The following is a 14123-nucleotide window of genomic DNA, read 5'->3' as shown; positions in this document are numbered from 1 at the left end:
GGAGCAGCTGGGCCCGTGAGCCATGGCCGCTGAGCCTGCGCGTCCTGCGCGTCTGGAGCCCGTGCTCCGCAGCGGGAGAGGCCACAACAGTGGGAGGCCAAAATTAGAAATTAAAGCCACACACGCTTTCCCATCTGATTGTTGTTGTTTGGTTGGTTGGTTTTGTTTTTGGGGGGTAGGGGATGGGGGAATCTCACTTTTGGCTTCTCCCAGGCATTCTCACAGAAAGGCTTAACCAAATAAAAATAGGTTTTTTAGGAAAAAATTGCTTTGTAAGCAGTTTTCTGTTTTGGTACTGGGGAGGAAATGAAAGGGTGTAATTAAAACATGTAGATGGAGAAGTAAATCAAAACATTGGTGGAATTGCTTTAACAGATCTGGGTATTTCAGCTCTTTCCTAAATGAAGACACTTCCCCCGGCCCCGACTTAGAACGTACACATCAAGGTATTCTTTCAGAATATAACGCACTGTTGTGGAAAGCACACTAAAGCAGGTAGAGGACCCCAGAACAGGCCGCTAGAGTCCCAGGTACGAATCTGTCCCTGAGTCTGTATCCCCTCTGCCTTCCCTGCAGGGTGGCTGAATCAGACAAGATAAAAATTGAGAAGCCGTGTAAAACAACTTCTATGATAGCTATACTTAACAGTGCTCACTTCATGCCAGACCCCGTAAACTCACAGAAACCCGTTATGGTCAGCTGAGAAGCTGAGGCACAGAGAGGTCAAACAGATTGCTCAGAATCCCGGAGCAGTAGAGAGACTGGCTGTTTCTTGTCCTTTCTGGGCACAGGAGCAGAGCTAAGCTCTCTTCCCAGCCTTCCTTGTGTTGAGGTGCACTGTGGTCGCCAGTAAAACAGCAGACACACAGGCGCCACCTCCAGGCCTGGCCCATAAAACTTCATACACGTGACCCGCATGCTGGTTTGCACTCCACAGGCTCAACGACGGTGACATGAGCTCCTCAGACGGCACTTACTGGGACGGCAAAGCAGTAAAAGGTAAAGAGCCTGGACCCCCGAATCACTGCAAGGAGGAAAGCTCCGGCGCCAACCAGAAACACGTATACACTTTCCTGAGTGAAAAAAATCTATTGTATTTGAGCCATTATATATTTGGAGTTTGTTGTCAAAGCAGCAGTTTGTTTGTTACCCAAATTAATTCAAATACTAGGACCTTGAAGTGGGTAGTCCCAGCCAAAAAAAAAAAAAAATTCAGGGCACAGTGGTTGAGGGTCCGCCTGCCGATGCAGGGGACGTGGGTTCGTGCCCCGGTCTGGGAGGATCCCACGTGCAGCGGAGCGGCTGGGCCCGTGAGCCATGGCCGCTGGGCCTGCGCGTCCAGAGCCTCTGCTCCGCAACGGGGGGTTAGGGGGCACGGCAGTGGGAGGCCCGCGTACCGAAAAATAAATAAATAAATAAATTCAAACTATGTGGCATTGGCTTAGTGGCCACTGAGAAAATTGGTATCGGGAGCTGAAAAGTTGGAAAGCCGTGTTTCCCAGTGGCACATCATGCGGTAAACCTGCTTCCTGCGGTAACGTGAAAGGCACAGCCACTGCAGCTCTAGAATGTTCGAGAAGAACCAGACTGACCCTGTGTGTTGGCTTTTATCTCCCCCTTTAGCAAGATGTCATTGGTGCCTTCAGGAAAGAACTGGCCGGTCTGCAAGCAGAAATGAAAGGAAATACAGTTCAGAAATTTGGGTCCTGAAAGCCTGGGAAAGCTGACTACTTCTAAATCCCAAACAGTAAAAGACGTTAAGACTGAAAAAGGCTTTGAGCAAATGCTCAAGTCTCAGCCCCAAAGCAAAGATGAAGGACGTGGGCTTCCCCCACGAGCTTATTGTTTTAACTACCTTTAGCTCAAGGTAGCTGCTCTTACGCTGATGGGGTAAGGAAGCAAGGATAAAAATTACTCACATCTACGTGGATGGACCTAGAGTCTGTCATAGAGTGAAGAAAGTCAGAAAGAGAAAAACAAATACCATATGCTAACACATATATATGAAATCTTAAAAAAAAAAAATGGTTCTGAAGAACCTAGGGGCAGGACAGGAATAAAGACACAGACGTAGAGAATGGACTTAAGGACACGGGTAGGGGGAAGGGTAAGCTGGGATGAAGCGAGAGAGTGGCATGGACTCATATATACACTACCAAACGTAAAACAGATAGCTAGTGGGAAGCAGCCACATTGCACAGGGAGATCAGCTCGGTGCTTTGTGACCACCTAGAGGGGTGGGATAGGGAGGGTGGGAGGGAGACACAAGAGGGAGGAGATATGGGGATATATGTATATGTATAGCTGATACACTTTGTTATAAAGCAGAAACTAACACACCACTGTAAAGCAATTATACTCCAATAAAGATGTTAGGAAAAAACTTACATCTAGGATATCTAGTAAAAAATTTTCATTGTGGATGTTTATTGTGGATATCGGCACATAAAACTGGCTGCAAATGGGTTAGAAACCCACAAAGTTTTTAAGGCCAATGTATTGCCAAAGAAACGATAGAATCAGACTAAAAAAGTTTTTCGCCGTTTGAGTTTTTAAATAACCTTCAGACCTCTCAAACTTGTACTGGTAGAAATCAGGCCTTGAAAGCTATGCATTCTCCAAGTAGAGGAAACTGCCCATCACCTCCCCTAGATGAACCATGGAGACCCTCCAAATGAGAGCCTCCAGAAGGTGGAGCCACAGTCATGAGAACCACGCACAAAAGAATTCCTCCCAGAGGTAGAATTCATAAGCCTTCTGGGTTTTTAGAGTACAATTTCACCTACCTATTATTTATCATTCCTTTCCTACAGTAAAAATGATAAAGCACTGCAAGATTATAAATGTTTTTGACACACACACTTAATACAGACCTCCTTTGATGGTTAACAGATTCTTTTATTAATAATCAAAAAGCTTCACACTTACAATATGAAAATAAATGCTTCTTTAATGAATAATTAAGTGAAAACGCTCCAGGACCTTACAGGATTTTTAGTACGTACCATGCGTACCTTAGAACAGAGGGCATTAGCTTGCTGGGATCATTAGGGTGTGACTGAAAAAGAGAGACAGTAATTTATAAAGCAGTTACCGAACAGCTTTCCCAAACAGTAGTTCCCCTGAAATTAAAACAGGAAACAAAATTTGTATTTATACCTAGTTTTAGATATGACTGACAACACACATCAATCTTAATTTTATGATTTTGATGTTACTTTTTAAAGGCACTCCACAAAAATTCAAACCTCATTGTAGAATCATGAACCTGAGGTGTGTAATAAAGTTGTAACTTCTCAATATCAAAGTTTAATTATTACACAACAGTTCGAGCAACAGATACTATTTCACAGACAGTATTTGTTCTGCATCCTGTTCCCCTGCAGCACCAATCATGCTACGATTTTTGAAGCACGTCTATGACTACAGCAGGCACTGCTGATTCAGTCAAAAAATCCTTCCTGGGTGAACAGTACTTGCTCTTTCCAGAAGAAACGGTTGTTTTACCTTTTCTGTTTCTTTTCTATTATGAAAAACAGGGCTAAACAGAATCTTATAGAGTCTCATTTTCTGCTGGATGATTAAAATCTCTACTCTGTATGTTATCCTAGTCTCTTAAAATCCAAAAGTGCAGTGGAGGACAGTATGCTTTCCCTTGTTCTCACATGATACAATCAAAGCAAAAATAGAGCCCCATAGAAATTTCAACATTGATTTTTTTTTTATCTTAAAGCTTAATGAATGAGAGTCCAAAAGCTTTATATAAGTCAGTAGTCTCTGCATATCTTTGTTAGTTCATGATCTAGAAGACTACTTGTATTCAAAAGCCCATCTTTCAAAAAGGTCCTATTTTCTCAATGGTCTGTTTACAGAGTTCACTGCCTTGTTTATAATATATAGGCATATATATATGTGTGTATAGGATATACGTAAGCAGCGGTCACACAGCTGCCTTGTTTATATACACAGGCATATATATGTGTGTATAGGGTATATGTAAGTAGCAGTCACACGGCTCTCAGCTGTGCCCCATTAAAGCCATTTTACTGTGGTATAGAAAGGATGGCAATCATAGTCTCTGAAGTGTTTTCAATCCACAAGCACACACACATACACAGTTAACACTAGTCTCATCAACGCTGTGGACAATTCAGAAAGCCTAAATACTTTTCTAATTGAATTCTAAAAGAAATGTGCCTTGAATTTAAATTTTTTTTAAAACTTCAGTCTTTAATATTGAAACTGCTAAGTCACTCCATTTTTCCATGAAAAAAAAATAGGATAATAAAGTTAGGGGGAAATTTTTTTAAATGAAAAAATAAACTTGAGAAAACACCCTGTTACTAAAATAGGTTTAAGAAAAAAACCTACATAGAGAAAATATTCCAATAGAAGGTAAAACCTGTGTGGGGTATCAGAATAGCATTACCTGTAATCGTCAGATTAGAAACAAATGAAATCTTCAGTGACAGAACTGTAAAATATATTAGGAAATGTCCAGTTGATAAAAAAGGAGAGAAGATGATGAAGAACACGGAACACCCGACACTGTGAAGCCAAGTACAGAAAGGACCCTGCTGCACTGAACAGCTCCATTCGCAAAAACCCAACAGGAATGGAACTTGACTGCCCTGTCACTATATTAGGGATACGGTTTTCCCTTTATTGGAAAAACCAATAAAACAATATAAAGCTTCTATAGCGATTGTACATTTTCTAGAAGAAACAAAAAACATCAAAATGGATGAAATAACTCAAAAACAAATCTTTGAAAACAAATGTTCCTCACAGAGGCATGCTCCTGACTGCATCCTGAAACCAACGTGTCTTTCATTGCTTGGCAATGCAGGCCCTGACCCAGGTCTGGTTCTCTTGAGAGGGATGCTTCACGAGCAGGCCCAAAAGAAGAGGGGCAGGCGTCTGGCTGGCAGATGTGTGGCCCATCCCTATCATTGACTTTATTAACTAGGCCCTAATTTGTCCACTTTGAGCACTTAGACAACACACATTTCTATGTTTGAGGACAAAATTTCACAAAAGTCTTTTTCTGTCCACAGAAAAATTCAGAGGCACTACTATTTCCTTCTCATAATAAAGCAATTCGCAATTAGCAATCAAGTTATATATATTTTTAATGACAAAATGGTTAGTGTTAACCCTGTAGAACCTGTGATCATAAGTAACTAAAGACCACTGGGTGACGCCCACCCGAAGTAATACTGGACAGAGGATTACCTACAAAAAGAGCCATTTTCAATAGAAAACTGAGTATTTCCCTTGGGAAATAGATTTAATATTTTATTATTAAACAAATGGGGCAAAAGACCAGATTTTCTGTAACTGCAATAGAACAGGATTAGAAAGGCTTCCTTAGACACCCCAACAGTATAGGGATGAAACATCCTTCATGGTTTTATGATGAAAATTATAATCTCCTAATTATTGTAGCTCTCTGAAGAAAATGTTCAATCAAAAGATTAAATTATACAAAGCATTTAACATTTTCAAACAGTTGCCTAATAACAAGCTTTTAAAAGAGATTATTCACAGCAGTAAATTATGTTTATCAAATATTTGAATAAGCCACACTCAGAAACACTACAGTGGAGCAGCTTACTGGTATGCGTGGTTCTCTGCACTACTACAAACATAGTCATAAAGAGCCTGATGCACTCAGGGTAAGGCTGACGTTTCACTTTTTGCAGGCCGTGTATCTCGCAGCTACATTCTCCCAGCTGATTACATTCCAAATGGCTTTCAGATAATCAGGCCTGACATTTTTATACTGAAGGTAGTAAGCATGCTCCCACACATCAATTCCCAGCAGTGGAATAAGACCTATTGGAAAGAAGGGGAAAGAAACAAAAGCTATGAATTTCACTCTACAACACTGCATCTTCTCGCTTTAAACTTTAATTCTCCTATGCACACAAAACTACGCTTTACAACATTCTCATCCATTTTTCAGTTTCTTATGTAAATAGAAAATTTGCATAAGAATAAATATCCTAGAAAAAGATTTTAAACTTTACTCTTTGGAAGAAAATGTGATAACTAGTAAAAATAATTAAAACAGACTTGGGAAAATCAACTAACCACAGTATTTTAACAGCTATTCTTAAAATATCAACAGATTTATCCAAGAGCCAATTCTCAGTGGTCCTCACTAGGGTCTCAGGAAGGGTGTGTTCTCTTTGTGGGTGTGGCTGAGGACCTTCCAAAGGTGTTGAGCATTTGGGGGAGTCTATGGAAAACCTGCTCTGCTCCCCTGGGCTGATGTTAGTCACAGAGAATACAAAGCGTTTACGATTATACACATGTATAGCTGAGTCCCTCTGCTGTAGAGCAGAAATTAACACAACACTGTAAAGCAACTCTACTGCAAATAAATAAATAAAGAGCGTTTATGAGACATAATAAAAATTAACAAGGAAAACTGAGTAAGGCTTAAGAAAAAGATACATTATTTAGTTTCTGAAAAGTGTGTGAAGAAGTAGTTAAATCTATAAAACATTCACTTAAGAAACCTCTCCAACTGAAAGCGCTCCGCTAGGAAAACAAGCATCAACCAGCATGTCTAAATCAACTGTGAGGTGCGTCACTAATAACTTATAGTTAAGGGAACAAAATTTATACATGATTTTCCCCCTAGATAAATCACCATAACTTTCATTTATCTTTATTCCAATGGGCTTTCTTCAAGCAGGAGAGAAGAAGGTGTTGCTAGGACTGACCTGCCAATCACAGCCTCCTCGGTCAGGTACGTGACTCTTAGAGCACTCAGGGCTCACACATCTTTGGTTGCCTTTCCAAATTCTGTGGCATCTCACTCTCCCTAAAGAGCTGTTTAGATTCTGGCTAATCTGAACATATCCAGGTTAGTGAGTCTCCGGAGACGTGTAGAGGTAGAAAACATGGCTGAGACCTACTGCTGACGGATGCTAAGGTATCACCTCACATCAAAGTTCCAGCAAACTGCTGGATCCTTATGACTATTTCCTAAAGAGCTTCTACTTCCATCTGGCTCAACATAAAAAAGGATTTGGTGAGCCCGGCCTGCAGCTTCTAAGCCCAATCTTTCCCTACGCCAAAAACTCCTCAGGAACGCAGATGTCTGGAAAGCTGAGCTCTGGTCCCAGTTTAACCACAGCTGCTCAGCAGAGGAGTTGAGAGTCCAAGCTCTGAAGTCAGACTCAGACTATGTGTCTTTTCCTCCTTCCTGTTGTTTATCTAATTTCAGTTTTTTATTCTAGTGCATATAATTATTATGTAGGCTGATACGAATTCTCTGTCAAATGAAGCAGAGTTTATGTTTAAAACATGTTTTGTTAACATATCTGTAAAACTACACGTGCTCATTTTATAAAATATCAAGGACTTGGAAAGATTTTTGCTCCCACAAGACTCTGGGTATCATCTACTAAGATCTGTTCAATTTAGTACGTGCTCAGGTAGGTTTAAACACTGCTAGTCTTCCGTATTTCACGGTAAATGCTTTACAGTGAACCATCTCTCCCGAATAAACGTGTAATAATTCTTAAGCCTAACCTGTTGTCCCTTGCAGGGGATCCTGGTTAGAACAAGCAGCAATCTGTAAGCGTCCCTGTTCCTTACTGAAACCGAGCCAGCCCCAGCCTGAGCCTTGGACACCAACAGATACGGCGGTCAACTTCTCCTTAAAGTTCTTGAAGGAACCAAAGTCATGTTTGATGGCTTCCAGCAACTCCCCTATTAAAAAAAAAACCCCAAAACCACTCACAAATGAACAGATGGCAACAATTACAATAAAATCTTTTATTATATAAAATATGTCCCAATATTCTTGTCATATGGCCCCAGACACAACTAGAAACACATGGAAAACACTACATGACCCAGTGAGCCTACAAAACAGTGTTATTCCTGTCCTGACACCAGGGTCATAACATCTCACAATTTTAATTTACATGTTTGTTGCTGAAACATGTTAGAGGGATTTCTTCACTCACAGTGCTGTTTCCATAAGGAAAGAAATAATATTTTTCATTAGCTTTCTTTTTTCCCATCAACAGAAGATTTTACTTTGACTTCTACCCTACCTATTCTATGTTTCAATTTGGGAATAAAATGTTATGGGTGAGATTTGCTTCTTCTCCAAGGCAGCCTAGATCTTTCCTATCTCAATTATATCATTTTAAAAAGAGTGATGTTGGGGCTTCCCTGGTGGCGCAGTGGTTGAGAGTCTGCCTGCTAATGCAGGGGACACGGGTTCGAGCCCTGGTCTGGGAGGATCCCACATGCCACGGAGCAACTGGGCCCGTGAGCCACAACTACTGAGCCTACGCATCTGGAGCCTGTGCTCCGCAACAAGAGAGGCCGCGATAGTGAGAGGCCCGCACACCGCGATGCAGAGTGGCCCCCGCTTGCCACTAGAAAAAGCCCTCGCACAGAAACGAAGACCCAACACAGCAAAAATAAATTAATGAATGAATAAACTCCTACCCTCAACATCTTAAAAAAAAAAAAGAGTGATGTTGCCTATTAATGAACTAAGGGTGCACTTTAAGAGTTACCACCCTTTTTATTCTGTAGCAATACAGAATACAATTCGAGACTGAGCACATCAACTAAGTCAACTAGGCCCAAAATATCACTTCTCTTACTTTACTGGCTTAAAAGTAATCATCTGTTATAAGCACAAATGATGGAATAAAGTGGTACCAGATAACACAAAATGGCAGAGTACCAAAACCTGTTGGCTGAATACAGGCGTATCTGGTATTCTGGTAACTCACAACACCTCAAAAGTATTAAGTCACGGTCTGAAGACCTAACTCAGAAAAAATGAATTGTTCAGCTTCCCATACTTATTCCCCCATTCATCTTTACTTCCAAATGAAACTGCTTATTTCAAGTGCACAAGATGCCTTCTAGAACATGATTAAAAACAAAAAAATGCCACAGAAACTTAAGGTACTTGCCAGAAGAGCAGAAACAAAGGAGGAGAGCTATATTTGCACCCCACACCTTCCCTGGGGTGGGGAGGATAATTAAAGTTCTGGGTCTCTGCGTGCTCCACAGGAGGTCAAGTAAACAAGCAGTGGACAAGATCACCGGCTCTGTACTCCCTTGTTACCTGCAGTTGTCCTGGAAAACCTAATTTTCCGGGACAACTGACTTTTTATCAGTTAGGAAGAGTAGTAAACAACAGCAAAAGGCACTATTCTATAATAACACTTAATTTTTAAAACAGCCCTATTATTATCCCCATAGCATACAGATGAAGAAGGTAAGGTACAGAATGGCTAACATCTTGTTCCAGGGCCTAGAGCTAGTAAGTGAAAGCTCACCTTTTCTAAAAACGAAGTTTCTCAGTCTTTCCCTAATGTACAGTACGTTTCAACAGAAAGGTGACACTGTATGTGATACTGTGCGTGTGTATAAAATCTGACGATATAATTCCCTGAATGTATTCTCCACTCCTGCACGTGTCCCTTTGAAAGTTACAACTTTGTCGTACTGCTTGCTGTGAAACACATGCCATTATGACACCTCAGGGAGAATTAAAGGTAACTTAAGAAAATCAAGTCATTCCTATCGTGCACAAGACATAGCTAAGGTTGCACCAATCTAAACCAACCTTTGGGTTCTCCACCACCGTTAGGGCTCAGATTTGTCCAGAAAATGCTATGATTGATGTGGCCTCCGCCGTTGAACTTTATTGCAGGCTGTAGAGCTACCTGAGCTGTAACATCACCTGAAAGGTTAAAATAAAAACACATTTTTTAAAAATTCTTACTTTTTTGACCATTCTATACACTATTTTTTTTCTTTGTAAAACATTAGATAATTGGACCATTGTAACACCCCTATTGGTCCCAAAATTTCACAATTTCAAGACTCTACCCAAAAAAAAACCTTCCCCAAAATATTTGTCCCAGTGGATTTTCAGTTCAATTAATAATGTACCAAACAACTAGTGAGAAGCCAGCAGGGGTGACAAAGCTAGTAGAAAATTCACTCCTGGGCTTCAAAGAACTCGGGTCTCTTGGGTAGAAAAGATTTCAATAAATGAAATAAAAAGACAGAAAATAGTGGAATGCTATAAAATAGATGGTTCCATATACAGACCACATGGAAAATGCTCAACTCCCATTTTTTAGATAGACAACCATCCACTGGGAAATACTTCAACGTTACATTAACAAAAAACTCAACTTGTTCAAAACTGAACCCCTGATCTTCAACCCCAAACTTACTCATCCAAAGGCCTTCCCCACCTGAGTGAGTGCCAGCTGTTTTCTCAGGACATCTTTGATGACGCGGTCATTCTTCACGCTAGTCCTCTCACACCCCACATCAGCCCACCAGCACACCCACCAGCAAAGCCAGCTCCGGAAAACACCCAGCACTTCACCCCTTCTTCCTGCCCATGGTGCCACCAGCAGCACCTCCGCCCTGCACTCGTGCCCCTGTCTCTCACTGGTCCCCTGCTTCCACTCCTGCCGCTACAGTCTATTCTCAACAGTGGCCAGAGGGCTCCTCTAGACCCCCACTGATCACGGCACACGTCTGGTCAAACCCCTCTGCAGGCTGCTCTTCTCAGAGTGAACCCCAAGTCCATACGATCGGTACAGAGGTGCACGTCATCCGACCCTCTGCACCTCCTCGCTGGCCCAGCTCCGGCCACCACAGCCTCCTGGCGCTTAGGCGACAGGCCTGGCATGCTCCCGGCTTAGGGCTTCCACTGACCACTGAGGCCTTTGCTGGAACACTTCCTGGAGACAGTGTCACGGTTCACTGCCCCATTTCTCCTTCAAGTCTCCACTGAAACGTCAACCTCATCAGAAGGCTTCTCTAACCACAATGTAAGATGGGCAATCCCCGCCCCAAGCCCAGACCACTTCCCCTACTTTGTTTTTCTGTAGGACTTCAGCCCCGGCACGCTCCACATTGACTTGTTCACGTGTCTCCGCTAGGAGGGAGGCTCCAGCAAGGACAGGACTTTTGTGCACTGCCGTGTCCCTGAGGGCCAACGGGCTGCCTCACGTGCAGCAGGCACTCGTGGATGCCGAACGGAGCTCCACAGAAAGAAAATTCTGACCTCTATGCTTAAAAAGAATGTCATATTTGAAGCTGTTTTTACTACCTTGCTAAACATGGAGGCAAAACAAAATATTTTTCTTGATGCCTTCAAGAAGCTACAGACTAACGGAACTATTAGGAAAAATGGGAATTCCCTTATTCAGTTAAGTATTAAGTTCTTATGACTCACAAGATACCAAGAGGCAAAGTGAAGGGCACAGAGAACCACTGAGATCTCTGCCCTTGGGCGGCTTACATAATAGCAATACAAGTTCCCTATTTCTGTTGTTGGGACACATGCCAAGAACACATGTAAGAAATGTCGCTTTCTAAAAAAAAAAAGAAATGTCGCTTTCTGAAACAATAAAACCTCCAGTTTTTAGCAATTCAGAAAGGCGGAGAGGACCAATGATATCTGAATACACAGATAATCTCTGAGAGTTCTGTTTAAGATGTCAACTTTTGTTGTCGTTGTTATGTTTATAAAATAACTTTCTGACAGATCAGTGTTTCCCTTACTGATTTTTCTTGGAGAATCACCCTAAAAATAAATGTAGGCTTTATATTTTTTTTAATAAGTCAACAATAACTAAATATTTCTAATGGGAAAGAAACATGTTTCTTGAGAACTAGTTTAATCACAATCTCTTAAAGTTTACTTAATCATTTTTTAAATTTTAATAGAAATTTTGGGGGGGTTAATATCTGCTTTTAAGAACACTTTTCTGAAGCTCAACATTTTCACTGGCTTCAGGGCCAGTTTTCTCTGTTGAATACAATAAAAGTTAAGTACTTTTGTTTGAAAAGTATCTACATACTTAAATGCGGTAAGATTGATGATGTTATTTTTCCCAAATTTTCAAACATGAAAATTTAACTCCTTAATGATTTTTAAAATTATTTTTTAAATAAAAGAAAGCTCTACAGACATTCATTAACTTATAGGCAATACAGTACAATATAATATAGTAAAGCTTTTTTTCCATTGGCTTTCATTAAACAAGCAAAGCTTTGATTGCACAAGGACTGAAATTAAGCTGTTTTTAAAATATTGAAGAGAAGGGTTCACGGATGTCAGATGTTGTCATGCAGGAAACAGTTTCACAACTGGGAATTATCCCAGCCTCTCCCCATTACCACATTCTTCCCGCATTTGTTTTGTCCTAAATCACAGAACCTCTTCCCGTACTCAGAACCTTTTCCTTTACCGTACTTGCGGTCCCTCTGATGATCACAAGTAAATCTTGGAGAATGTGGTAACTTCCTCTTCTTTTTGTTTACCTATTACCTCACACACAGACTGAAATACTACATTTTTCCACTAGATGTCCCCACTCAACAAGATGTAACAGTCTAAAATTCGCTCAACAAATTTCACAGGACTGAAATTCGATAAAAACATATTTAAGAAAAAAAATACACTTTTAACTGAGCAGTTTCAGCCATACATATAGCCTGGAAACACGCCTGTCAATTATTTCCCTCGTGCAAACCACTAACATTACTAACATTAACAGATTCGAAGTGTAATGCTATTTTGTACAGAAAAGTTAAGACTCCCATACACGCCCCCAGATGCAAAACACAAAAAAAGTCCCCGCACGACTGGTTTTGTCACCTGAGCTCCTTTAAAAAACAAATACCAACTCCGTATTATACTTTCACTGAATTCCAAAGATTAGCAAATAAATACAAGCCTGTCTCAGTTCCCCCGCGAAACGGCTCTTCTCCTTGTGAATTCTGCTCCCTAAGTCAACGCGCGAACACGTGCAGCGGTCCTACTAAAAGCAGGGGTGGGGCTTTACGCAGACCCGCCTCGCCTCCACGGTTCCCTGTAACCGGTTTCTCGAAGTACGGCCGCCCGTCACCCACCCTTCTCCAGCGCCTCCCGATATTTCTCCTCGGCGATGTTCAGGTTGTTCACGTAGGCCGCGTGGTGCTTGCTGTGATGCAGCTGCATGATCTGCGCGTTGATGTGGGGCTCCAGGGCGCCATAGTCGTACGGCAGGTCGGGGAGGCTATGCTTCCGCCGGGAGCCCAGAGCCCCCAGGCCCGGCACCAGCTTCCTGCTTGCGCTGGAAAGACAGCAAACACAGCCCGATCGGCTGACGCGGGCAGCAACCGTTAAGCCGCGTGCCCGGCTCCGCAGACCCGGCTAGAAGGACCCGCGCCCCTGGGGGGCCTTCCAGTCGTTGGCCCCCTCGCTGTCCAGTCTTTGCCATTAAACTAACGCTGCGGTCCAGCGCCTCGGCGGCACCTGGACGCGCTCAGCGGACACCTGCCCTCAGGCCCGGCCTCTCGCCACGCCCTGCGACGCCGGGTCCCCGAAGGTGCCCTGGACCCCGCGGGGCCGGCGCGAGAAGGTAGGCAGAGCGGGAGGCGGTGGGGGACAGCGGCGGCCACCGCGCCGACCCGCCGAGGCCACCGCCCGCGCCTCTTCGCTCGTGGGGCCGGGGCCGCGTCCCCGCTGCGCACGCCGCCCGGCGCCTCACCTGCACGCCGCCCGGCACAACATGGCGGACGCAGCCCGCAGGCCTCTTGGAGCTCGAACCGCAGAGCCGCGCTGACAGCCGAGGACGGGCTTGAGCTGCGGGCTGCGCAGCAAGTACACCGCCGCCCCCCGCGGCCCCGCCCCCTGCGCCCGCCTCGACCCCGCCCCCTGCGCTCGCCGCTTCCAACTCGGGGCACAGGGGGCGAAGGGCCCCGAGCCCGCGCTCTGGGCCCAGGGAACGCGAGGAAGGGAGACCCGGCACTTTCCCCAGCGGCCAGACGAACCGCGGTGCCCCCCTGCGCGCTTCTGGGCGTATCGCCAAAGGAAAGGCCGCCGTCCCCACGCCGTGTGAGATGGTCCGGCCCCAGGCTCCGCCCCACGAAGGTACCGCCCAGCGCTGCCCGCAGGTGGAGACTCAGCTTGCGCCTGCGTGCGAGGGAATTGTTGGGAGCAGAGTCCTCGCAGCTTCTCTGCGGTTGCGGGAGCACAGCCTCGGGGTCCCGTGACCCCACCCCACCCCCGGAAGAAAGACTCGTGTTTCCCTGAGAGGCCTCGGAGCGCCCCAGCG

General features: G+C 43.8%; 1 protein-coding gene across 2 annotated transcripts; it reads right to left on the bottom strand.

Annotated features, from left to right (window-relative positions):
- Nucleotides 1-2932: 2932 nt before the first annotated feature.
- SOD2 (superoxide dismutase 2) lies at nt 2933-13700 on the bottom strand. Of its 2 annotated transcripts, none has more exons than XM_082855916.1 (5): nt 13557-13700; nt 12937-13139; nt 9620-9736; nt 7549-7728; nt 2933-5838 (listed from the first exon to the last, which is right to left on the bottom strand). In XM_082855916.1, the coding sequence occupies exons 1-5, from the start codon at nt 13577-13579 to the stop codon at nt 5693-5695; spliced, it is 669 nt and encodes a 222-aa protein (XP_082712042.1). In that variant the 5' UTR covers nt 13580-13700; the 3' UTR covers nt 2933-5692. The 2 variants fall into 2 exon arrangements, with proteins under 2 accessions (XP_082712042.1, XP_082712043.1); XM_082855917.1 differs by lacking the exon at nt 13557-13700 and adding an exon at nt 13537-13543 and having other exon boundaries at nt 12937-13142.
- Nucleotides 13701-14123: the final 423 nt, after the last annotated feature.

The sequence above is a fragment of the Leucopleurus acutus genome (assembly GCF_964270905.1).
Source record: "Leucopleurus acutus genome assembly, chromosome: 15".
Lineage (NCBI taxonomy): Eukaryota > Metazoa > Chordata > Mammalia > Artiodactyla > Delphinidae > Leucopleurus > Leucopleurus acutus.
The sequence above is the reverse complement of the archived record's forward strand: the minus strand, read 5'-3'. Positions and strand labels throughout refer to the sequence as shown.